At 42.9% G+C, this 24,911-nt stretch overlaps 1 protein-coding gene across 2 annotated transcripts in view; it reads left to right on the top strand.

Annotated features, from left to right (window-relative positions):
• Positions 1 to 20,024, top strand: part of edn3b (endothelin 3b) — a 48,297-nt gene extending 28,273 nt beyond the window's left edge. The window contains exons 2-4 of one of the 2 annotated variants that reach the window (XM_063041542.1): positions 6,239 to 6,446; positions 10,324 to 10,501; positions 18,977 to 20,024. In XM_063041542.1, coding sequence (XP_062897612.1) covers positions 6,239 to 6,446; positions 10,324 to 10,489 — 374 coding nt within the window. In that variant the 3' untranslated portion in view covers positions 10,490 to 10,501; positions 18,977 to 20,024. Of the gene's footprint in view, positions 1 to 6,238; positions 6,447 to 10,323; positions 10,502 to 18,976 lie in introns of those variants that run through there. The other variant, XM_063041541.1, reaches the window with a different exon arrangement.
• Positions 20,025 to 24,911: the final 4,887 nt, after the last annotated feature.

The raw sequence follows: 24,911 nt of genomic DNA, 5'->3' as shown, positions 1-24,911 counted from the left end.
ACCTGATGTGTAGAAATGGAGGGTGGGATTATGTGTATATAGTGAATCAATATAAAGAGCTGGGCCCCTAGGACCTAAATGCCCAAGACCCCTACACCTCTGTCCTCGTTTTGTCCACCTCCTCTTGGTTGTCATTAGGGTGTGGCATGGTTGTTTGGGCCATAGGTGACCTTGACAGAGGTGAAGCACTTCATGAAGCACTATATGCAGTGAATCAATGTATGGAAATAGAAAAGGGTTACAGTACTGTGCAGAAATGTTAGGCACATCAATACATAGCTGAGGTGCCTAAGACTTTTGCACAGTACTGTTTTTGTCAACATGGAGCTGAGAGCAAGTTTGTAAATCTGGCAGGAGCAAAAGGTGTTGGGAATGGCGAGGGTGGAGTGCTGCAGGAGGGGTGTGGGACAAGTGGCAGAGAAGGAGTGCCAGGGTGGGGTTTGGTGTGGGTGCAGGCACACCCAGCCCTGAGACACCAGGCAAGGAAATTTGATTCCATACAATTGGTTTATTGATCATTACAAAATGTCTCTCTGGGTGCTTTCTCCCCTTTACCTTCCCCTTTTCCCAATGATGATTCCCTCTCCCTGCTCCCTTCCCACTCTCAGTCTACAATAGAGAGCCATATCAGAATTAGGTTTATCACCACTCACGTATGTCATGAAATTAGTTTTTTTTTTGCAGCAGTATAGTGCAATACATAAAATTACTACAGTGCTGTGCAAAATTCTTAGGTATCATAGCTATATATATGCACCTAAGACTCTTGCATAGTACTGTAAATATATTAATGTATAGACTAAGGGACCATTAATATATATATTAAATTGAAACAGAGAGATGGGTATAGTTATATATATTTAATTGACCTTTAGAGATCAGGGTTGGTTTGTATATAGTAACTGTAGAGAAAAAGCATGAGATGGTTTAAAGTGGATCAAGGTATAGAAATGGGATGGGGTTGTATATCATAAATTGATGAATGGAGATGTTTTACACTCTGTTGCTTCGCCCACTTCTCTCCTTGCATTGGGTACCGCTCCCACTCTCTTCCTCAGTGCCTCTACCCTCTGCTCTCCCTTGCCTTACCTTCCTCAACCTTGGAGGCATCATTTGTGGCTGAGGCAGACCTCCACTCCAACTTCGTAAAAAAAATCTTGGCCTGCATCATCGAGGAACTCAAAGCGATCTGTTTGGGAAAACCCAGTGCAAGAGACGGGAAGGATACAATCCTCTGGCGAAGTGGGATCATCGAGGGAATAGGGAAAGCTAACTCCAATTGAATTCTATCTCTTGACAAGATGCTTGAAGCACAGTTAGCATCCTGTTTTGCCAGAGAAATGAACAAAAGATGCCATGGCTATATCTCTCATCTGGGCACTGGTACCCATTGGTTTCTGTCTTTGTCAAATTAGCGATTCACAAGGATGCCTGCATTGCCCCGGGATAGGGACAGATGACTGTTGCCTGACCACTATCTAATCACCATCAATGTGCGAACTGGGAAGGAGAACAGCCAGAGATCGTGGTAGATATTGGTACCAACAACATGGGTAGGAAAAGGGATGAGGTCCTGCAAACAGATTACAGGGAATTAGGAAAGAAGTTGAGAAACAGCACCTCAAAGGTAGTAATCTCGGGATTACTGCCTGTGCCATGTGATAGTGCGTATAGGAATAGAATGAGGTGGAGGATAAACGCGTGGCTGAGGGATTGGAGCAGGGGACAGGGATTCAGATTTCTGGATCAGTGGGACCTCTTTTGGGGCAGGTGTGACCTGTACAAAAAGGATGGGTTGCACTTGAATCTGAGGGGACCAATATCCTGGTGGGAAGGTTTGCTAAGGCTGTTGGGGAGAGTTTAAACGAGAATTGCTGGAGGGTGGGAACTGAACTGAAGTGACGGAGGAAAGGGAGGTTGACACACAAATAGAGAAAGTTTGGAGACAGTGCGAAAGGGAGGATAGACAGGTGATAGAGAAGGGATGTGCTCAGATCGATGGTTTGAGTTGTGTCTATTTTAATGCGAGGAGTATTATAAGTAAAGTGGATAAGCTTAGAGTGTGGATCAGCACTTGGAGCTATGATGTTGTGGCCATTACAGAGACTTGGACGGTGCAGGGGCAGGAATGGCTACTTCAAGTGCCGGGCTTTAGATGTTTCAGAAAGGACAGGGAGGGAGGTGAAAGAGGTGGGGGCGCGGCGCTGTTGCTCAAAGATAGTGTCAAGCTGCAGAAAAGGAGGAAGTCATGGAGGGGTTGTCTACGGAGTCTCTGTGGGTGGAAGTTAGGAATAGGAAAGGGTCAATAACTCTGCTGGGTGTTTTCTATGGATCACCCAATAGTAACAGGGACTTTGAGGAGGAGATAGGGAGACAGATTCTGGAAAGGAGTAATAATAACAGAGTTGTGGTGGTGGGAGATTTTAATTTCCCAAATATTGATTGGTATCTCCCTTGAGTGAGGGCTTTAGATGGGGTGGAGTTTGTTAGGTGTGTTTAGGAAGGTTTCCTGACACAATATGTAGACAAGCCTACAAGAGGAGAGGCTGTACTTGATCTGGTATTGGGAAATGAACCTGGTCAGGTGTCAGGTCTTTCAGTGGGAGAGCATTTTGGAGATAGTGATCACAATTCTATCTCCTTTACCATAACATTGGAGAGGGATAGGAACAGACAAGTTAGGGAAACGTTTTATTGGAGTGAGGGGAAATAAGAGGCAGGAACTTGGAAGCATAAATTGGAAACAGATGTTCTCAGGGAAACATATGGAAGAAATGTGCAAATGTTCAGGCGATATTTGTACTGGATTCTGAGTAGGTACATTCCAATGAGACAGGGAAAGGATGGTAGGGTACGAGATCCATGGTGTACAAAGGCTGTTGTAAATCTAGTCAAGAAGAAAAGAGGAGCTTACGAAAGGTTCAAAAAATTAGGTAATGATGGAAATCTAGAAGATTATAAGGCTAGCAGGAAGGAGCTTAAGAATGAAATTAGGAGAGCCAGAAGGGGCCATGAAAAGGCCTTGGTGGACAGGATTAAAGAAAAACCCAAGGCATTCTACAAGTATGTGAAGAGCAAGAGGGTAAGACATGAGAGATAGGACCAATCAAGTGTGACAGTGGAAATGTGTGTATGGAACTGGAGGAAATAGCGGAGGTACTTAATGAATACTTTGCTTCAGTATTCACTACGGAAAAAGATCTTGGCGATTGTAGGGATGACTTGCAGTGGACTGAAAAGCTTGAGCATGTAGATATTAAGGAAGAGGATGTGCTGGAGCTTTTGGAAAGCATCAGGTTGGATAAGTCACTGGGACCAGACGGGATACACCCCAGGCTACTGTGGGAAGTGAGGGAGGAGATTGCTGAGCCTCTGGCAATGATCGTTGCATCATCAATGGGAACGGGAGAGGTTCTGGTGGATTGGAGGGTTGTGGATGTTGTCCCCTTATTCAAGAAAGGGAGTAGAGATAGCCCAGGAAATTATAGACCAATGAGTTGTACTTCAGTGGTTGGTAAGTTGATGGAGAAGATCCTGAGAGGCAGGATTTATGAACATTTGGAGAGACATAATATGATTAGGAATAGTCAGCATGGCTTTGTCAAAGGCAGTTCGTGTCTTACGAGCCTGATTGAATTTTTTGAGGATGTGACTAAGCACATTGATGAAAGTAGAGCTGTAGATGTAGTGTATATGGATTTTAGCAAGCATTTGATAAGGTGCCCCATGCAAGGCCTATTGAGAAAGTAAGGAGGCTTGGGATTCAAGGGGACATTGCTTTGTGGATCCAGAACTGGCTTGCTCACAGAAGGCAAAGAGTGGATGTAGACGAGTCATATTCTGCATGGAGGCCGGTGACCAGTGGTGTGCCTCAGGGATCTGTTCTGGGACCCATACTCTGTGATTTTTATAAATGACCTGGATGAGGAAGTGGAGGGATGGGTTATTAAATTTGCTGATAACACAAAGGTTGGGGGTGTTGTGGATGGTGTGGAGGGCTGTCAGAGGTTACAGCGGGACATTGATAGGATGCAAAACTGGGCTGAGAAGTGGCAGATGGAGTGTAAGCCAGATAAGTTTGAGGTGGTTCAGTTTGGTAGGTCAAATATGATGACAGAATATAGTATTAATGGTAAGACTCTTGACAGTGTGGCGGATCAGAGGGATCTTGGGGTCCGAGTCTATAGGACACTCAAAGCTGCTACACAGGTTGACTCTGTGGATAAGAAGGCATCTGGTGCATTTGCCTTCATCAATCATGGGATTGAGTTTTTAAGAGCTGAGAGGTAACGTTGCAGCTATATAGGACCCTGGTCAGACCCCACTTGGAGTACTGTGCTCAATTCTGGTTGCCTCACTACAGGAAGGATGTGGAAACCATAGAAAGAGTTCAGAGAAGATTTACAAGGATATCGCCTGGATTGGGGAGAATGCCTTATAAGAATAGGTTGACTGAAGAAGGCCTTTTCTCCTTGGAGCGACAGAGGATGAGAGGTGACCTGATAGAGGTGTTCGAGATAATGAGAGGCATTGATCATGTGGATAGTCAGAGGCTATTCCCCAGGGCTGAAATGGCTAGCACGCGAGGGCATAGTTTTAAGGTGCTTGGAAATAGGTACAGAGGAGATGTCAGGGGGAAGTTTTTTTACGCAGAGAGTGGTGAGTGTGTGGAATGGGTTGCTGGCGACGGTGTTAGAGGCGGAAATGATAGGGTCTTTTAAGAGACTCTTGGATGGCTACATGGAGCTTAGAAAAGTAGAGGACTATGGGTAAAGCCTCGGTATCTCTAAGGTAGGGACGTGCTCGGCACAGCTTTGTGGACTGAAGGGCCTGTATTGTGTTGTAGGTTTTCTATGTTTCTTTGTCTGTGTTTCTAATGTGTCTCCATCACAAGTTTGGCAACAGAAGCTTTCAATGCAGATGGTTTCATGGACCTTGCAGCTTAAGCTCTTCTGAGCCGGCTCCTTACAGTCTCATTCACATCAGTAAGAGTGTTCAAAGTCCATCATCAAGGAGACACCTTACTTATCCTTCATGTAGTATCTGGTCTGGTTTGATAAGAGTGACCAGGAGATCAGGGGGCTAACTGCACATGCCTCGTGTTCTAAAAGTGACAGCTCCACCATTCCTCAAGGGAAAATTAACACCTCTTCAGGTATTTGAATGCTGAACCTCACAGAAAATCCAGGACCCTATAAGTGGATGGTGGGTGGAAAACACAGGAATTCCTGCAACCTGCCCCTGGGACATGGCCCCCATGAAGTGCTTCACCTCTGTCAAGGTCACCTATGGCCCAAGCAACCATGCCGCACTCTACTGACAACCAAGATGAGGTGGACAAAACGAGGAAGGAGGGGTACGGGTCTTGGGCATTTGGGTCCTAGGGGCCTCGGGAGGCATTGGAGTAGCTTAAGAACACATGCATGTCATGGGGCACCTGCAGGTTGCTGGAATCACCGCTCTTTTCCACCCTCCATCCAAGACTCTATCCTTGTCATTTGCAATCTTGACTTCATTACAAGCTTTCCTGTCCAGACTTGCTACCACTTTTGGCCGACAAGAGGGCGAGGGGCCATATGCCAACTGAAAAACTCTGCTGGGGTTAAGAACTGAAATCTTAAAAGTTAGAGTGGAACCTCCATCAAAGCATCATACATCTCCCACATCTGGCAAGACAAGTCAGCACTTCTCAGGGATGCTATTATTGTGAGCCTCTTCAAGGAGTAATAAAAATCTGACTACAGACTTCTCACAGAGAATCATTTTCAGGGTCATTCTCAATCATCTCCTCCTAGAGGCTAGAGAACTGCTGCCAAAATTCTAGTGTGGATTATCCCAGGAGCAGCACCAAACCCTAGACACGGGCTTTGACTTCCCGAAAACTTTTGACACCCATCAGTTGGGAGAGGTTGTATAATATACTCCTTAAATCTGGCAGTTCACAGAAATGCTATGTCTCTTCTGTGATCCTGTGCGAACTGTGGTTGTATACAGTGTGTGTAATGTATAAAGGTGTATAGCTGTTGTGCTGGGTGTGTATGAAGTGAGTCAAGGTGTGGTGATGTAAAGTAGGGGTATACATTAATAAATTAATGTAAAGAAGTGTAGAGTAGGGCTGTACAGTATATACTAATCAATAAGCAGAGATGTTGTGATCTTAATTGCTGATGCCTGGGAGACAATGAGCTAATGTTGATTGCTTTTGGGATTGACACCCTGACCCGTGGTCCATCTGTAGGTGATCCTGGACAGGCATCTTTGCCTGGTGCTGACCCCAGTGAGATGGAACTGCGAAGCCCTGATGGTCTGAGGGTGACTGCAATGGAGGCGGCTGCTGCGGAGGTTCACTCCATGCCGCGAACTAAGCGTTGTACCTGCTTCTCATTCAAGGACAAGGAGTGCGTGTACTACTGTCACCTGGATGTGATCTGGATTAACACTCCAGAGTAAGTACTCCAGAGCAGACCTTATTTACACGAAGGCTAACCACAGGTTCTTAAAGTTAAACTGTTCCCCTTTCTCAAGGGAAGACACTAAAAGGTTGGCACTGAAAATGGAAGCTCCATGCATAGGGAACATCTAAACCTTTCCACTTCCTGGAGTCTTGTGTGACCCACTTGTTCACGAAATTCTATTTCGCTAAGTTTTTGGATTTGTTTTTTGCATATTTCAGGCACCAGTTCAATATTCGATATGTTAAGCATCATTATAAAACTGTATTGAAGACATACTTTAATATATTTAAGTGCAATTTAAATGAAAACACTTTTTTAAAGATAAAGATTGGGTTAATTTATCACTTGTACAGTATATCAAAACGTACAGTGAAATGCAGTGTTTGCGTCAGTGACCAACACAGTCCAAGGGCACACTGCAAGTGCTGCATGCTTCTGGCTTGAACATCGCATGCCCACAACTTACTAACCTAACCTGTATGTCTTTGGAATGTAAGAGGAAACCAGAGCACCTGGAAGAAATCCATGTTCAATTGTTCCATTTAATATCAGAGAATGTATACAATACACAACCTGAAATTCTTACTCTGTACAGACAAACAGAAGGAACCTCCCCCCCCCACAAAGAATGAATGACAGAAAACATACAAGAACCCCAAAGTCCCTTGCCCCCTCCCACACGCAGGCAGCAGCAAGCAGCATCAGCCCTCCCCTTCCCCCAAATTATTCCTGAGTGGTCATGGCGAAATTGTCTAAACTCCTTACAGACAATGGCAGGAGTTGAACCCTAATCATTAGCACTGTAATTAGCTGCTATGCTACCGCTAGTACTGAGCTTGTCACAACATTGGCCGATTTAATCAGTCTGATGCACTACTCTAACTGTTTCTAAATCACCGGTTATGCTTATAAAAACTATACAGAAGGATCTTTTCTCTTTCAGAGTGCTCAACAATAAATTTATTCTATTTATCAATAATGTTATTTTTATTTTAGAGTCCTTTAATGTAGCCGTTTAGTATCGTTGCCTGAAAAAGGAGAGCAACTTAACTTTAAGTACCTGTTTGAAGACCCACAAACAAATTAAGCTGGTAGTAAGTCTCGAGGGCTCTCTCCTCGTATGGCCATTTTGTATCCAGTGTGTTGTAGGAGATGGTGAAATGACCAGCACTTAATTTGTATCACAAAGTGCTGGGAGAACTTAGCAAATCAGGTAGCATCTATAGAGCTGAATAAATAATCAATGTTTTGGGCTGAGACTCTTCATTAGGACTGGAAAGGAAGGGGAAAGAAGCCAGAATAAGAAGGTCATGGGGGGCGGGGTTATGAAGGAGTACAAGATGGCAGGTCTACTACTAGGCAAGGGAATGAAGTGAGGAGATGGGAAGACATTGATGGAAGAGATAAAGGGCTAAAGAAGATATTGGATAGGAGAGGAGAGTGGACCATGCGACAAAGGGCTTCTTCTTCAGCCTTTTATCTCTTTATTCTAGCTTCTGTTCCCTTTCTTTCCACTGCTGATTAAAAGTCAACTGTTTATTTGTTTGTTTGCCTCCATAGATGCTGCCTAACTTGCTGAGTTCCTCCAGCATTTTGTGTGTTGCTCAAATATAGCATCTGTAGAATCTGTTGTGTTTATGAAATAACTAGTGTAACTGATTTCCTTAAAGAACAAATTCTTATTTCCCCACCCTCTAAAAAGTACTGCCCCATTTTCAACCTCTCCTTTCTCTCAGATCCTTGAACACATACCCACTGATTTTGTGATCTGCCTGTATTCCCTGAATCCCTCTAATCTGGCTTTATCCTCTGTGTGGTGCTGAATGAGCCCTGATCAAACTCATCTTGCATTACGGTACTCATGGTAATCCCTCTTTCTTACTGCCCTCCGTTTTTAACATGGTTGCACCATCCTTCTCCAAAGCCTCACACAGCTGAGTGAGACTACACCCATCAGGTCATCCCTACTAATCAGATCCTCTCCAGGAGATCAACTTCAGAAGGAGCTTCTCCTGCCCCAGGACTTCTTGATTTTCCAAGGGTTAGTATGGCTTGTCCTCATGACAACACACAAATATCCAGATCGTCAGCCATAGGCTGAAGACACCGAGCACAACCTCACTACCATTTCCTGACAATTCTGCTTTATTACACTGTCTGTCTGGACAACTAAAGACTATTTGTTGGTGTCTGATTCTGTCCCTTTTCCTGGCCACTAGGCTTTGCTTATAAAGTTCAATGTTCAAAATAAATTTATTATCAAAGTATGTATATGTCACCATATACCACCCTGAGATTCATTTTCCAGTAGGGATTCACAGTAGAAAAAAGAAATACAACAGAATCGAAAAACTACACACAAAGACTGACAAACAACCAACGTGCAAAAGAAGTCAAGCTGTGTAAACACAAAAAAATAAACAAACAAACAAACAAACAAGTAAATAAATACCACCAAGAACATGACATGTAAGAACTCAATGCAAAGCTCACTTCTTTCTCTGTGCACCTGGTGAAACCCACACTCTTGCATTTTCTATGTCTTGGTTGGACAGCTCTAATGATATCCTGCCCAATCTTCTATTTTCCACCCTCTCGAAACATCAGCCTCCCAAAATTTCTGTTGCACTGCTCTATCTGTTTAGGGCTTGCTGCTCTACCAACTCGTAAATTCTTTTAAGCCCTCGTTTAGTTTACAGATCCTTCCATAGCCTTGCTTTGTCCTAACTCTGTGTCCTTTTGCAGGACAGTAATCTTAAGGATAACCACATTCCTCCAATTCTGATCCCCTGAGATCTACTAATTTTAATCAGTCTGCCGTTGGCCATGTAACCATCATGTGCAAAGGCCCAGAATCTGGAAGTTCTATCTAATTTTCTCTGCCACTCCCCCCTCTATTATTATTTCAGTTATTGCACTGCACTTCACACCACTTTTTATAATGTTTACATGGTAAATATATGCTGGAATTTATGTGTTTGTGCACATTTTATTTGATATGTAATTTTTATATGTAATTTTAATTTAATCTTTATAATTGTTGAATGACGTTTTTTGTTGTCAGCACACCACAGCAAATTCCTAATACATGTATATGACAAACAGAGCTGATCCTTTCTCCTTGATCCTTGATCAAAAAGTGATCCCTTAAAATCTATCTCTCTCATTCCAACTCCAGCACCACCTCACTGGTCGACATGGTTTGCTCTTGACATTTGTTTGATAAGTACTTTGGAGAGCATGACGGTGCTTTTGCTGCACTGTAGCAAGAAAAAAAGATTTCTGGGCTTTCTGTAAACAACTGATACCTGATGGTGGGGAAGTGGGAAACTGAGGAATGTGAAAGAGGGGAAAGGAGAGTGAAAAAGAGAGAAGTAGAAAAGGGAGATGGGGGAAAGAATGGAGGAGGAGTGGACAGGGAACATAGTCAATTGAGAAGAGGGGAGAGGGAGAGGAGGAAAGGAACAGAAAGCAAGAAAGGAACTGGGGAGGACAGGAGGAATGTGGGGAGGATGTGAGGGCAAGATGAATGGAGAGAAAAGTGACTGAAGTGGAGTTGTGAAGAGCTTGGACAGAAGAAGTAAGGCGGAGCTGGAAGGCGGTAATAGGGTGGAGCAAGAATGGTGGGGAGAGAGGGCGAGAAGAGGAGGAGCGAGGGGAGAAGGGAAACTGGGATGGTAGAGGGGAAAAGGGAATGAAAATTCATTGTTTAATTGTGGGTCAGAGAAGCATTTAAATGTTTCCGTCAGTGATCTGACCACATCTTCCAACAAGCAATCTTTAGGATGGTACCTGATTGAGTCTGGGTGAACTTTTGTTTCCATGTTTTTTATTTTCTTCAGAGTTAACACTGTTTTCTTCATTCCAGGAGGATTGTGCCTTATGGACTGTCTAATGTGCGAAGGCATAGGCGTTCAAACAAAAAGGAGATGGGTTGGCTCGTGAAATCTCGGAGACCTCGGTGTATCTGCAGAGAGGATGATGATAGACTGTGTGGCCTGTTCTGCAGGCCGAGGCAAAGGGACATGAAGTAGTCACCAAATGAGGTATAATTGTGAGATCAGAGAGAAGAAATAAGATAGCCAAATATGTTGCTTGGCTGATGAAAACTTGCTCAATTGCTGAACTGCTTTGTTAAGGATCAATTCCTGATATTTCTGAGCAGTGAGTCAGTCCTAGGCTGATCAAAGTTAACTTGTGTAACTAGGAAAAAAATGGGGAATAACAACCCTCTGTGAATTCAGAATCTAGCTTTATTATCCAGGTAATCCTCTCCTCCATGATGCATCACAGAGCTGACGATCAGACTCCAATTCAACAACCCTGAACAAAATTCTGTCCGGCTGCCGACTTTCCCTGCAATCATGGTTCTAGGGGCTCAGTGGTCTCAGTCGACTCCCACATATTGCAGACCGAGCACATCACCTGTCCTGTCATTCCTATTAAATCTTGTCTTACACATAAAATTTAGAGCAACACACACAAAATGCTGGAGGAACTCAGCAGGACAGGCAGCATCTAAGAGGGAAATAAACAGTCGATGTTTCGGCCCAAAATGTCAACTGTTTATTTCTCTCCATAGGTGCTGCCTGACCTGCTGACAACGTTCCCTCGGTTTTTTTTTTACAGCTGTGCAGACCAACCATTGCTCTGAGCAGGAAATTTTTTTTTTACACAGTCTGAAAACTGCGGGACACCTTAAATGTTCTTTCTTGTAATATGCATTCTGTGAATATTTAGAATGAAAATTGCAAAATCACATACTTTTGATTTTGTTCATTTATTAAAGGGTACATTGCAATACAGTATAGCATTCATCGGGCTGGTGGTTTATTAACATTGAGCTACCCACTTCCATTCTGTGTTTATTATTGCAATTTGTAACAGTGTTGTAACTGACAATGTAAATGAGTTGAAGCTCTAAAATGTTTCAAAGTTAAGGGTTGGTACAGTTTTTTTTAGAAAATTATGGATTACAGTATATTCATTAACACGAGGGCATTTCACAATTATAGTAACATAGATTTCAAAATTTAATTAGCATAATTTCAAAATTATATTAACACTATATAAAAGAAAATTCCAGCTGTGTGGTAGCAAAGGCTATGTGCACGGAAGCATTTCAGTTACTATGCGGCCGCACACCCACCTGGCTTAGAAGGAGCAGTGCCTGCTGAGTTCCTCCACCACTTGTATGTGTTGCTCTGAGTTTCCAGCATCTACAGAATCGCTTGTGCTTAAATCTTGTTTTAAATATTCAGTAAGCTGAGATACTACTCAAATGTTCTTTAGTTTATTTCAACTGGTTTAACATCCCCAACTGTGGAAACTTCACTTTGCACAGCATGTTTAAGTTATTAATATGCATGTAAAATAAGCAGAATACTGCTGTCTGCCATTCTGTAGTTTGTAAGACCATTCAATACAATGATCTGATTTCTGTCTATAAGCCAGTTTCCCACCCATGACTACATTTAATTCCATGGACCTTGAGTTTGTTCATCAGTCTTTTCTGTGGATTGTTTCTTATCAAATACATTCTGAAAATTCACACATATTATGAACTTTTATCAAATTCCTTTATCAGTCCATTTTCATCCAGACCAAATCCAATTTCCCTTGGATATATCTGTCAATAGGTTCAATAGAAATGTATACAGTATACATCTTGAAATTCTTTTTCTTTGCAAACATTCAGGAAAACAGAGGAGTGCCCCAAAGAATGAATGACAGTTAAATGTTAGAACCCCAAAGCCCCCGCAACTCCCCCCCACGCATAAGCAGCAGCAAAGCAATGACCCCCTCCCCCACCTGCAAAATGCATCGGCGCCCCCCACCGAGCACTCAAGCATGAAGCAAAGTATCAATAAAGACACAGACTTGCAGTACCCCAAAGACTACTCGTTCACCCAGTATTCGACATACCACAGGCTCTCTCTCTCCCTAATAAGGGAAATAGAGGCGTTCCTGTTTCACACTGAGAGGGGAGACATAACAAAACAACTCTCTAATTTATGGTGTTAAAAGTCTGTTGCATCGCTTTTTCAGAGCTCTGTGCCCAAAGAACTCGTGTCTCTGGGCATATAGAGAGCAGCCAGCTCGCTGCTTTCAATCTTCTGTGTACTCCCACGACACATCAGTCTGTGGCGGCAACACCAGCCTTGGATCAACCCGTCTCCAGAGCCACAAAAATCTGGCACCCTGAAGGCACGCGTCCTTTGTTAACATTGCTTTGTTAAATTTCTCCAAGTGACTATTTACTTAACCCCTGAATCTTGTTTCTAAAACCTACACCATAACTGAAATTAAGGTGATTGGCCTGACATTTTGTCACATTCTTTTTGAACAAGGGTGATACATTCGCCTTTTTCCAGTCCTCTGGCACTTTGTATCTAAGTAAGATGGGAAGGTTACAGCAAATCCTTCTGCAGTCTCCAGCTTCACTCCAGTTACCATCCAGTTCTGGTAACTTACTCAGTTTAAGCAAAGCTGGTCTTTGTAGTGCTTTCTCTGCTTCAGTTTACACCCCACCCATTATTTCTTCTATTTCTCCTTCCACTGAATTTTGGAATCATTCTCTTTCTTCATAAACACCAATACCAGATACTTACTTAGTATTTTAACCATGCTCCTTCCTCTGTGCAAAAATTACCTTCTTCATCCTCATTAAGCCCCATAGCTCCTGTCACTAATATTTGTATATTTATGAAAGACTCCTGAAATCCCTTTCATAACAATTACCACTCTTTTCACACTCTGTCTTTTTAAATGCAGTATTTTGAGTTTAACTTTTCTTCTCAGCTATTGTTATTTAGCCTGATTTTGTTCACCTTACGCATCAGCTTACTTCCTTTCATTGTGTTCGCCATCTTCTTTTGTCATGAAGAAAGCTTTGTCGTTTGTTTCCTACCTTTCCCCCTTGTGAAAATGGACTGAGCTTGTACCTGGAACATTCATCCAATTAAAGATAGTTGTTCTATTGTTGTTAACAATGAGCAGATATTGATAATTGTTCTATTTTGGATTTACCTGCTGTTGTGGGAGTTCAGTTAGATTCCATACCCACAGTCATCAGAAAGGATTCAAGTTCCTTCGTTCACCAGTAAATGAAATTACCCAGAAAATTAGCCCAGGATGACATAAATTAAAACTCATACAGTGATTATAAAGCCCTAAGCCTAGTTACACATATCCTGCATCATTCAATGATTAGAAAATAAGGCTTTTGAATTAATGACAGAAAACAAAGAAATGACAAATCATTTTTTTGCATTAGTCTTCACTATGAAGGACATTGGAAATATCACAAAGGTAACAGATGGGTAATTCCAAATAACTGGGAGGAACCTGTAAAGATCCTAATAAGTGATGAAGTATTAAAGAAGCTCACTGGGATAAATAGTCATAGTCATAGTCATACTTTATTGATCCCGGGGGAAATTGGTTTTCGTTACAGTTGCACCATAAATAATAAATAGTAATAGAACCATAAATAGTAATATGTAAAGTTATGCCAGTAAATTATGAAAAAAGTCCAGGACCAGCCTATTGGCTCAGGGTGTCTGACCCTCCAAGGGAGGAGTTGTAAAGTTTGATGGCCACGGGCAGGAATGACTTCCTATGACGCTCTGTATTGCATCTCAGTGGAATGAGTCTCTGACTGAATGTACTCCTGTGCCCACCCAGTACATTATGTAGTGGATGGGAAACATTGTCCAAGATGGCATGCAACTTGGACAGCATCCTCTTTTCAGACACCACCGTCAGAGAGTCCAGTTCCATCCCCACAACATCACTGGCCTTACGAATGAGTTTGTTGATTCTGTTGATGTCTGCTACCCTCAGCCTGCTGCCCCAGCACACAACAGCAAACATGATAGCACTGGCCACCACAGACTCGCAGAACATCCTCAGCATCATCCGGCAGATGTTAAAGGACATCAGTCTCCTCAGGAAATAGAGACGGCTCTGTCCGTTCTTGTAGACAGCCTCAGTGTTCTTTGACCAGTCCAGTTTATTGTCAATTCATATTCCCAGGTATTTGTAATCCTCCACCATGTCCACACTGACCCCCTGGATGAAAACAGGGGTCACTGGTACCTTAGCTCTCCTCAGGTCTACCACCAGCTCCTTAGTCTTTTTCACATTAAGCTGCAGATAATTCTGCTCACACCATGTGACAAAGTTTCCTACCGTAGCCCTGTACTCAGCCTCATCTCCCTTGCTGATGCATCCAACTATGGCAGAGTCATCAGAAAACTTTTGAAGATGACAAGACTCTGTGCAGTAGTTGAAGTCCGATGTGTAAATGGTGAAGAGAAAGGGAGACAAGACAGTCCCCTGTGGAGCCCCAGTGCTGCTGATCACTCCGTCGGACACACAGTGTTGCAAGCACACGTACTGTGGTCTGCCAGTCAGGTAATCAAGAATCCATGACACCAGGGAAGCATCCACCTGCATCACTGTCAGGATATATGGACATATCACTGGGACCTGATGTCGTGAACCTAAGGGTTTTAAAGGAAATGGTTACAAAGTTAATAGACCCTTAGGTTGAAATTTTTCAAAACTTGCTAAGTTCCCAGAGGGTACCAGAAGTTCGGAAAACAGACAATGTGACTCCTTTGTTCAGAAAAGAAGGAAGACAGAAGGTGTTGAACCACAGGCCAGTTAGTTTAACATCTATTATTGGCATGATGTTAGGAAAATGAATCATTTAGCAAAGCTGAATATAATCAAATCCATCAAAATGATTTTATGTAATGTAAAGCATATTTGACAAATCTGCTTGAATTCATTGAGGATGGATAGAGGGCTGTCTGTAGATGTTATGTATTTAGATTTCCAAAAGGCTTTTAAAAAGATGCTACATTCAAAGCTGCTGCATAAATTAAGAGCCCAAGGTATTAGAAGAAGTGTTATCATGGATTAAAAGCTAGCTGTCATGGAGAGAACAGAGAGATGGGAAACAATATTTTAGGCTGGAGGGATGTAACTAGTGGAGAATCTCAGGGTCTTTGGCCCTCATTTGTCTCATGAGGAATGGTTGAGCGAACAAGGGCTTTTCTCTTCTGAGTGAAGGAGGATAAGTGACAACTTTATACAAGTGAACAAAATTTTAAGAGGCATAGACAGAGTGGACAACCAGTGCCTTTTTCCTATGGTGGTTATGGCCAACACCAGATGACATCCAGTTAAGGTGAATGGAGCAACGTTTAAGTAAGAAGTCAGAGGTAGTTTTTATCCACACAGAAAGTGGTTGGTGCCTGGAATGCACTGATAGGAGTGATGGTAGAGGTTAATAAAAGACACTCTTGGATAGGCACATGGATGTAAGAAAAATGGAAGGTTATGTACTGTATTGGAAGGAAGGGTTAGATTGATTATGAAGTAGGTTTACATAGGTTGGCACAACATTGTGGACCAATGCCATGTACTTTACTGTACTATTCTATGCTGTTTGTTTACTATTTATATTAATGACCTGGAAGGGGAGGCACAAAATGTAAGCTTTTCTAGTTTGCCCATGATTCGAAAATAGGCGGAAAGGCACATAGTGATGGGAACAGTGTGATTCTGCAAAGGGATATAAATAGATTGAGTGACAGGCAAATCCCGGCAAATGAGGTTTGATATGCGGAGGGGAATATGAGGTCATGCACTTCAGCAAAAGGAATCGGAAGCACTGTTGCGTGGGTGTGCAGCCATGCAACTGAAATGCTCCTGCACCCATAACCTTTGTTGCCACGCATCTGGAATTTTCTTTTGTACAACGCTAATATAATTTTGAAATCCATGTTAATATAATTATAAAATATCCTGTACTTAGTTATGAGTTAATGAATATAATCCATAAATTTTTAAAATAATAAACATACTGCAACCTTTACTTTGAAACAACTTAGGGCTTCAGCGTAGTTACATTTACTTCCGGTTTAAGATGGCACTGGTGATGCCCAGTGATTATTTATTGGTGGCAAAAAACCAAAACAAAGAAACGTACAAAATACCTTATTAATAATGATCAAATTAACAATGAAGGGGTGAACGGTGGCAGAGGCGCAGGGAAGGCATGGTCGAAGCAAGTGAAGGCAGGCTCAAGGCAGAGTCATGATGCCCATGAGAATGAGGGAAGTCCTGATGTATGACCTACAGTATTTAAGCGCCGGGCTGAATTGGAAAGATCAGGTACATGGTGGTGGGGTCTGGGCTCCAGAGCTGTTCAAGAGCGAGGAATGATCCAATGTTTGGATGACTTAAGCGCTGGGCCAGGTTGAAAAGGTCAGGGTGCTGGGACTGGAGGCGAAGTGAGAGGCAGTTCTCCCTGGTTGAGCTCGATTCTGCTTGCTTCTCTGCAACATTTACTCAGTTCTGCACTGAACTGAGGCTATGGTCTACTTCGGCTGCAGTGATGCCTGGCTTCGTGTCTGTCGTAAAACCTCACTTCTAAGGCTATGTGCTTACTTTTATTGTTTGCAAAATTTGTTTTTTTTCTCTCTCTCTCTCTCTGCATTGCGTGTTTGACAGTTTTTTTAGTACGTTCTTTTGAGGTTTCATTGTTTAGTCGCTGCCTGTAAGGAGGCAAATCTCAAGGTTGTATAATGTATACATACCTTGATAATAAATGTACTTTGACATTTGAATTTTTCAGTGTTTCAAGTTACAACACTTACAAATTGTAACAACAAACACAGAATGGAAACTGATAGGGTTTGAAGATGCTGTTTATTACAATGACAAAGTAAGTCCTGACATCGATACTGTGCCTATTGTCTGATTCATTCAATGTGTGTGTAATCACTTGGATAATAGATTTCCTGATGATAAGTTAAACTTTTGAACTTGTTGCTGTTGCAAACACAGCCAATTTTGAATTTGGAAAAGAGAATGTTGTATGACTGACAAAAAAACTCAGTGTTGCCTCAAAAATATCACAGCAATACTATGATTACTGTGTTGACATAGTTGGAACATTTTAAGCTTCTAGGGCTGACGCAAACGTGGATTCAGTCATATGAATTCAATGAAATGTAAATCCAGAAACAGACTAGAAGTGGTACATTTGGATGATCTAATGAGGATTAAGATCTTTCGCCCGGATGCAAAATTAATACAGACAGTGTTTATAGACAATGAATTTGTAATAAAAACAGATGAGAAAACGTTTGCTGTACTGTATTTCATTATACCTTTCGATTAATAAATAAAATCAAAAGTATGTGATTTTTCAATTTTCATTCTAAATATTCATAGCGTGCATATTACAAAAAAAACATTTAAAGTGCAAACAACAGGAATTCTGCAGATGCTGGAAACGCAAACAACAGGAATTCTGCAGATGCTGGAAACGCAAACAACAGGAATTCTGCAGATGCTGGAAGGCCATGTAAAAATTTCCTACTTAGAGCCTTGGTTGATCCACGCAGCAGTAAAGAAAAACTTGAGTGAACGTTGATCAGAAGGTAAGTGTAGAATGCAGCGAGATTGCAGAGGAGTGAAGTTCAGTAGGATCTAGGTGTTTCAGTGCACGAATCACAAAAAAGTTAATCAGAAGGTCCAACAAGTAATTGAGAAGACAAATGGCATGTTGGCTTTGACAGAAAAGGGGTTGGAGTTTAAGAATTGGCAGGTTTTGTTGGTTTTACTAAGTGCTGGTGAGGACGGACCTGGAAAACTGCATAGTTTTGATCCCCTTATCTAAAAATGGATATAGTAGCATTGAAGGCAGTGTAAAAGAGAATATCATGCTAATTTCTGGGATGAGAGTAATGTCTTACCAAGAGTGGATAGATAGTTTAGTCTGTATTCCTTGAAGTTTAAAAGAATGAAGGATAATCCTATTCAAACATATAAGATCCTAAGGGGGCTTGACAAGGCATTCACTAGTGGGAGAGTCACAAACAAGGGGACAGAGTTACAAAATAAGGGGCAAATCATTAAAATGGAGGTGAGCAGGAATTTCTTCTCTTAGATGGTAGTGAATTTCATGAATTCGCTATTGCTGAGGGTGGTGAAATTAGATTATTAGATACATTTAAGGTGGATTATTAGATATATTTAAGATAAATGAGGGTTATGGAGAACTGGCACAGAAGAGCAACCATGTTCAGTTGGAAATGTTTGAGGGGCCTGGTGATCTACTCCTATTTCCTTCTGTTCAACCCACCTGGTGTTAATAGCCCCATTTCCTCTGGTGCCCATCTGTTTTCACACACCTACTGTCCATCCCTGAAATCTTCCAGGGGTTAATTACATTAGAAACAAGCATGTTATTGTCATGGTCCGGTCCATGAAGTCTGTATTCTGGTTCACTGTCCGGTCCATCGACCCTTGCTCCAGGTTTTCCTGTCTACCCTGTTTCTGTTCCTGTTGAGCTCTAGTTCAGCTGATGGTCATTGGGATTGGCTGCATAAATACCTTCAGAGACCAGGCTGTGGTTGCTGGATTGTTCTTGTCCTTACTCCTTGTATCCCTTCCTCTGCCTTCTGTTTCCTCGCCTGAAACCCTGCCTTGTCTTGCAGGTAACTCTCACCTCGCCTGACGTTCTCGTCTCGCCTTGCTTTGCCAGAAGCCTTGCCTTGTCTTGCCGGTAACTCTCGCCTCACCTGAAGTTCTCGTCTCACCTTGCATTGCCTGAAGCCTTGCCTTGTTTTGCTGGTAACCCTCGCCTAATCTCGCCTGCAGTCTTGTCCTGGAGCCACCCTGTACCTAGCTCCTTTCCTGTCCCTTGCCTCTGCCCAGGTAAGCCAGGCCGTCTTGCCATTACCTGCGGTTGGTTCTGTACCTTCCTGTCCCATGCCTCCGTCGGATGGTGATCCGCGCCCTGCCCAGGTGAACCGTACCCTGCCCAGGAGGAGCCCGCCTAGCCTCAAGCCTGAAGACTCCAGCCTCCTGCCTAGCCTCAGGCCTGAAGACTCCAGCCTCCTGCCTAGCCTCAAGCCTGAAGACTCCAGCCTCCTGCCTCCTGCCAAGCCTGAAAACTCCAGCCTCAAGCCTGAAAACTCCAGCCTCCTGCCTCCTGCCAAGCCTCGCCTCTAGCCTCAAGCCTGAAGACTCCAGCCTCGTCCTGCCTGCCTGCCAAGCCTCGTCCTTGCCTAGTTCTGGGGTCCGAGCCAGAGGCAAGACCCAGGTACTGGGTCCTTGTCCAGTCTCTGGCTCAGAGTCCAAGCCCAGGCTCCTAGCTCTCTGGTCCAATCCTGTTCCGGGTTCCCGGTTTTCGTGTCCATGTCCTTGCTCTCACCCTGTATCCTAGTCCTTCAGTGTCTGTGTCTTGCACTTGGGTCCATTCCCAGCCACCGTCCCTATGACAGATATTTGCTTTTATTTGTTTTAAACACACCCTGCTATTCCATAACCTGACTACCTGGATATAACTGGTCAATTAGGTCTTTCCTATGCATCAGCCTCCATATTGTGCTGCTTGACCTTCTTGCTATGTCTTTGTTATGACCCATGCCCCTAATTATCATGGACATTACCTTAAATTATGCTGTAATCAAAGAAATGCTTCCTTCAGGAGAAAAGTGATTATTTACACTGCCAAGTTTGCTAACGTAATTAATAAACTAAGCCTGACCTGTTTCATTGCTGTTGTTTCTTTTTGCATCGGGTGGAATTTTTTGTAATTTCTGTAGCATTTGACTGTTTTTTATGAGGCCAAGATGCTAGCTCGACGCTCAACCCAGCACAAATGGGAAGTGTGCAAGGAGCCAGTCAAATTCAAACTCAGGATTACTTGCCTCGAAATCTGGTGCTGACGCCACTACACCACCACTCTCCAACACACTTGGGGTAACGTACAGTAGTCAAATATCAGCCTGGACATCTTTGGAACGTGAGAGGAAGCTCATGTACCCAGAGGAAACCACTGTGGTTTCAGGGGGAACATGCAGTCTCCACAAAGAAAGCACGGGCGGCTAGGACTTCATCTAGGTCACTGAGGCAGAGACTAACCGCATCACAGTCCCTTCCGAAACTTGACACTTCTTCAAAGCATGCGGAGTTCTAGCCCCACTACCCTTTCAAGAAGTGACTTCAAAATTATGTCTTTAATTTCTCTTAACAATTCCTCTCCTATGATTCTAATGTGATCTCATTGTATTCCAACTCCTGGTCTGAAACCTTCAACCTTTACCCAAAACTTCTCTAAGCACCTTAGGGTGCTGTTAAAACAGAGAGTGTTGGATACATCCACCACATTGGGGTTAATGTTTTGGGCTGATTGAGAAATTGAACTTGTTTTAAGCTGCACAGTAAGAGAGAGGATGTAAAAGGAACAAAGGGTGATGATCAGGAGAGACTGAATGACATTTGGTGCTTGTGGGGTCTGCTGAGAGAAAATGGTCACAGAGTTATAGAGAAATACTTCCTGGAAACAGGCCTTTTGGCCGAACTTGTTCATGCTGAGCATAACATCCCCCCACTAGTCATAGAGTCATAGTGCACTACAGCAAAGCCCTTTGGCCCATCTACCTGCACCTGGGCCGTAGTCCCTGTTGTCTGTGTTTGACCATAACCCACCAAGCTCTTCACCTCCTTGTACCTATCCAAATGCCTCTTAAATGTTCAATTGTGAAGGCTTGTTAATCATAGCTGATCCATCTAGACGAGGTAAATGAAAACAGAGTAGGAAAGACAGAACATGTAAAACTGAAGAATTGCCTAAAACATAAGATACAAACCAGTGAAGTAAAGCACTAAAAATGCTAGAAATCTAAAATTAAAAAAACAGAAAATGCTGGAAATATTCAGCACACCACACAGTGCAGATAGGAACATTAATATTTCAGGACCTTTTATCAGAAGAGACCACTTTAGATACAGACTAGAAAAGCTGGTTATGTGAAATTGTTGATTTGAATGTCAAATCCTAAGAATTGAACATGCACAGTCAGAAGATGAAGTGCTATTGTTTGAACCTCGGATATCATTGGGAAAGTGTAGAAGGTTAAAAACAGAGTGATCAGAGTGGGGGTGAGGTCAAGAATTAAAGTCACAGGTAGTTGGAAGCTCAGGGTTACCTTTGCAGAGGTATTCTGGAAAGTGATCACCCAGTATGTTCCTGTAGAGCCCATGCTGTGAGTACTAAACGTAATACACTAAATTGAAAAAGGTGGTGGTGGTAGTAGTCATAAGCTATTTGGTCATCAACCTGAAGTGTTCATTGTTTTCCTCTTCATTGATGCTGCCCAATTTGTTCACCATGTTTTCACCGTTGGGCTAACTGTGGCATTGCTTCAGGTTTAAGACTTCAGTTTTGCTCATTTCAGACACCCTACCTCTCCCGGAAGTTCCGGGAGTCTCCCACATATCGATAGTGGCTCCCTGATGCCCGGAGATTATATACAATATCCCGGAAATAGATTTTTTTGAGTGGGAGAGGGAGTGGGAGAGCGAGCATCCTGATTGGTCTCTCTTCGTGCTAAGAGTGGTCCCCAACCACCAGGCCGCAAGGAAACAATATGATTTGGCGATACGAAATGATATGAGTCAGCTGCACCTTTTCTCATTCCCTGTCATGCGCTGTTGAATTTTAACGCACGTGAGGTCATCAGTGACCCAAGACGTGCAAAGGAATGGGTCCGTGACCCATTTGTGAATGTCCCCGGTGAATCATCCATGTCAGCAGGGGATAAAGATCAACTCCTCGAGCTTGCAAATGACGGCAGGCTGAAAAGTATGTTTGACATAACATCTCTGCCGGCATTCTGGATCAAAGTCAAGGCTGAATATTCTGAGATAGCAACAAAAGCACTGAAAACATTCCTTCCATTTCCAACATATTTCTGCGAAGCGGAGTTTTCTGCCATGAATGCAACGAAAACTAAACTGTGGAATAGACTGGACAGAAGGAACCCCCTTCGAGTATCGCTGTCTCCCATCACCCCTCGATGGGACCGTGTTCTTGCAGGAAAACAAGTCCAGGGCTCCCACTGAGTCAACGATATCGGTGTGCTGCAATGATTTTATATGTTCATACGGGGAAAATATGCGCTGTGTGTTTAATATCCAAACATTACTTAAAATGTTATGATGCTATTGACTTATAAGTGACTTATAATTCAGTGGTCCCCAACCTCCAGCTTGCAAAGAATACAGCAGTGGCTGGAACGCACCCAGCTCATCTTTAAGAAAAAAGCCAAAATTAACAAGTTAATTAATTAGGTGCTGCCTGGCATGTAAATGTCGGCCCAGATCAGAGGCGATTGCTGATTGCGTCTGACGTGTTGGGTGCATTCTGGCCACTGCTGTACCGTTGCATTCTTTGTGTCCTGGAGGTTTGGGACCACAGTTATAATTGACTTATCACTCCATTCATGTGAGGAAAATATGTGCTGATAAACCCCTTTAGAAACGAAATTGAGTGTATTAGCCACTTACAAGTGACTTATACTTGACTTATTACCTATATTCCGGTCGCATTTAACACCCACTCCGCACCCCGCCCCCCCCGGGGTCGGTCGGTCTGCAAGAATATTGTCAATATTAAACTGGTCCGCGGTGCAGAGAAGGTTGGGGACCCCTGATTTAAACTAGCTGCCTAGCTGCCAAGGAGCTACGCTATTGATGTCCTAAGTGATGAGGCCAAACTCCTTGTAGACTTGCTTAAAGTTGTAATAGAATAAACATGATAATATAATATAAGTACATAGTTTAATGTCACATTTGCTGCATATACCGAACTTGGTTTACAGATTAGACAAAATCACTAAACAAAGTATTACATACGCCCTTGGAGGTCAACTGGAGGGAGGAGGGTATGGGGTTGCAGGGGGCGAGGGTGCTACCTCCCTGAAATGAGTTTTTGCAGGGTGGGATGTCTGTCATTTGCCATGGATTGAAATTCTGGGTTAAACTGCATCCTGGTTCTTTCTCTCGAAAGATGTTGTGAAATCAGTGGCAGTGTTGAAAATGGCTAACCTTGACCATTTTTCCCTAAGGTGTAAACTCTGTTTCTCCCCAAGGAATATTTCCAACATTTTTGTTTTTTTTTAAATCTCAGCAAGTGCAGGTTTTTACTTTTATAATACTGGGCTGCATCTCATTTGGATCAAATGGCTTACTAATCTTAAGCATATAGCCAGCTTTTTGAGTCCTTCTTCTTATAAATTGTTACCAATGGTTCCTTAGTGATTTAATATTTTAGCTATGTCCTCTGGCTCTCTGCATAGATTACTCTCTCTATACCTAATTGTATCCACTTCTCTTATTATTTACAAGCCTATAGAAGTCTTCTGATTCCTTTCGTGCTGATGGCCATCCTCCTCTTGAATTCTTCCTTTGCTGATCTTATCTTCAGGTGTTCTTCTACTGATGCCATGTTCTCCAGAACCAGGCCAAACAAAGCTCCCTTTCTCATTGGTCTAGAAACAGACTCAAAGAGTATTCTTGTGACCACATCTCAGAAGATCTTCCCTTAACTCTGTTGTCATCTGTTAGGGCAACTGCTCAATATACCATTCTATCATTCTTGCACAGAACTGAATTTCCTGGTAGATTTACTCCTGTGCCTTCACTTCATTACTTAATAATCTATAGAACATCCGAGTAGCCGACTAGTGTGACAACTGCCTTCTTGTTTCTTAATTCTAAAGTGTTAGGACTCTGAGTTGGACGATCCACGTAGTGCGTAAAAAGGGGTACATTTTAAATCAGGACGGCAATGGAGATTTCGAAGGCAGTTTCGTGGCAGTTTCAGGAGTGACCAGTCAGCAGGAGGCAGAACGTAATAAGAGTTACCTTTCAGTCAGGTCTGCGTTCAAGATTTAAAAAGTGGAGCTTCCAGCCGGTTTTGTTTGAGTTGGACAAACCACACCAGGGGTGCGTAAAAAGAGTTACTTTTTAATCAGGATGGCGATCGAGATTTTGAAGGCAGTGTTTCGCCACAGTTTCTTTGAGCTGAGGAGCGATCTATCAACAAGAGGGATTCATTAGCAAGGGCCAATAAAAATAACTCAAGTGCAAGCTATTCTTGTGAGTATGCCAGTCTTTAGAGTAACCAGCTATCAGGCTTAAGAGAGATCAGGCTTGTGTGAGTTGAATTGCCTCGTAAGTTACTCTCTGTGATCTTATTGTTCATTCCTCATCTATTAGGGCATGTAGTTTAGTGAGAATGGCTCTAAGGGCAGTGTTTTGTACTCTGTGTAGGATGCGGGAAGTCTGGGAGACCTGCAGCCTCCCTGATAAACACATCTGCACCAGGCTTGGGACAGACTTTAACTTTTAACCAGGTGCACCGAGTTGCAGCTTCTGAGAGAACGTGTGAAGGAACTGGAGCTGCAGCTCGATGACCTTTGACTCAAAAGGGAGAATGAGGAGGTGAAAGACAGGAGCTACAAGGAGCTAGTTACCCCTAGGTTGCAGGAGACAAGTAACTGGGTGACTATCAGGAGAAGGAGGGGGGCAACACACACAAAATGTCGGAGGAACTCAGCAGGCCAGGCAGCATGTAGAAAA

This window comes from Mobula hypostoma, chromosome 2 (assembly GCF_963921235.1).
Source record: "Mobula hypostoma chromosome 2, sMobHyp1.1, whole genome shotgun sequence".
In the NCBI taxonomy this organism is placed as follows: Eukaryota; Metazoa; Chordata; class Chondrichthyes; order Myliobatiformes; family Myliobatidae; genus Mobula; species Mobula hypostoma.
This window is presented reverse-complemented; position numbering and strand designations above follow the sequence as displayed.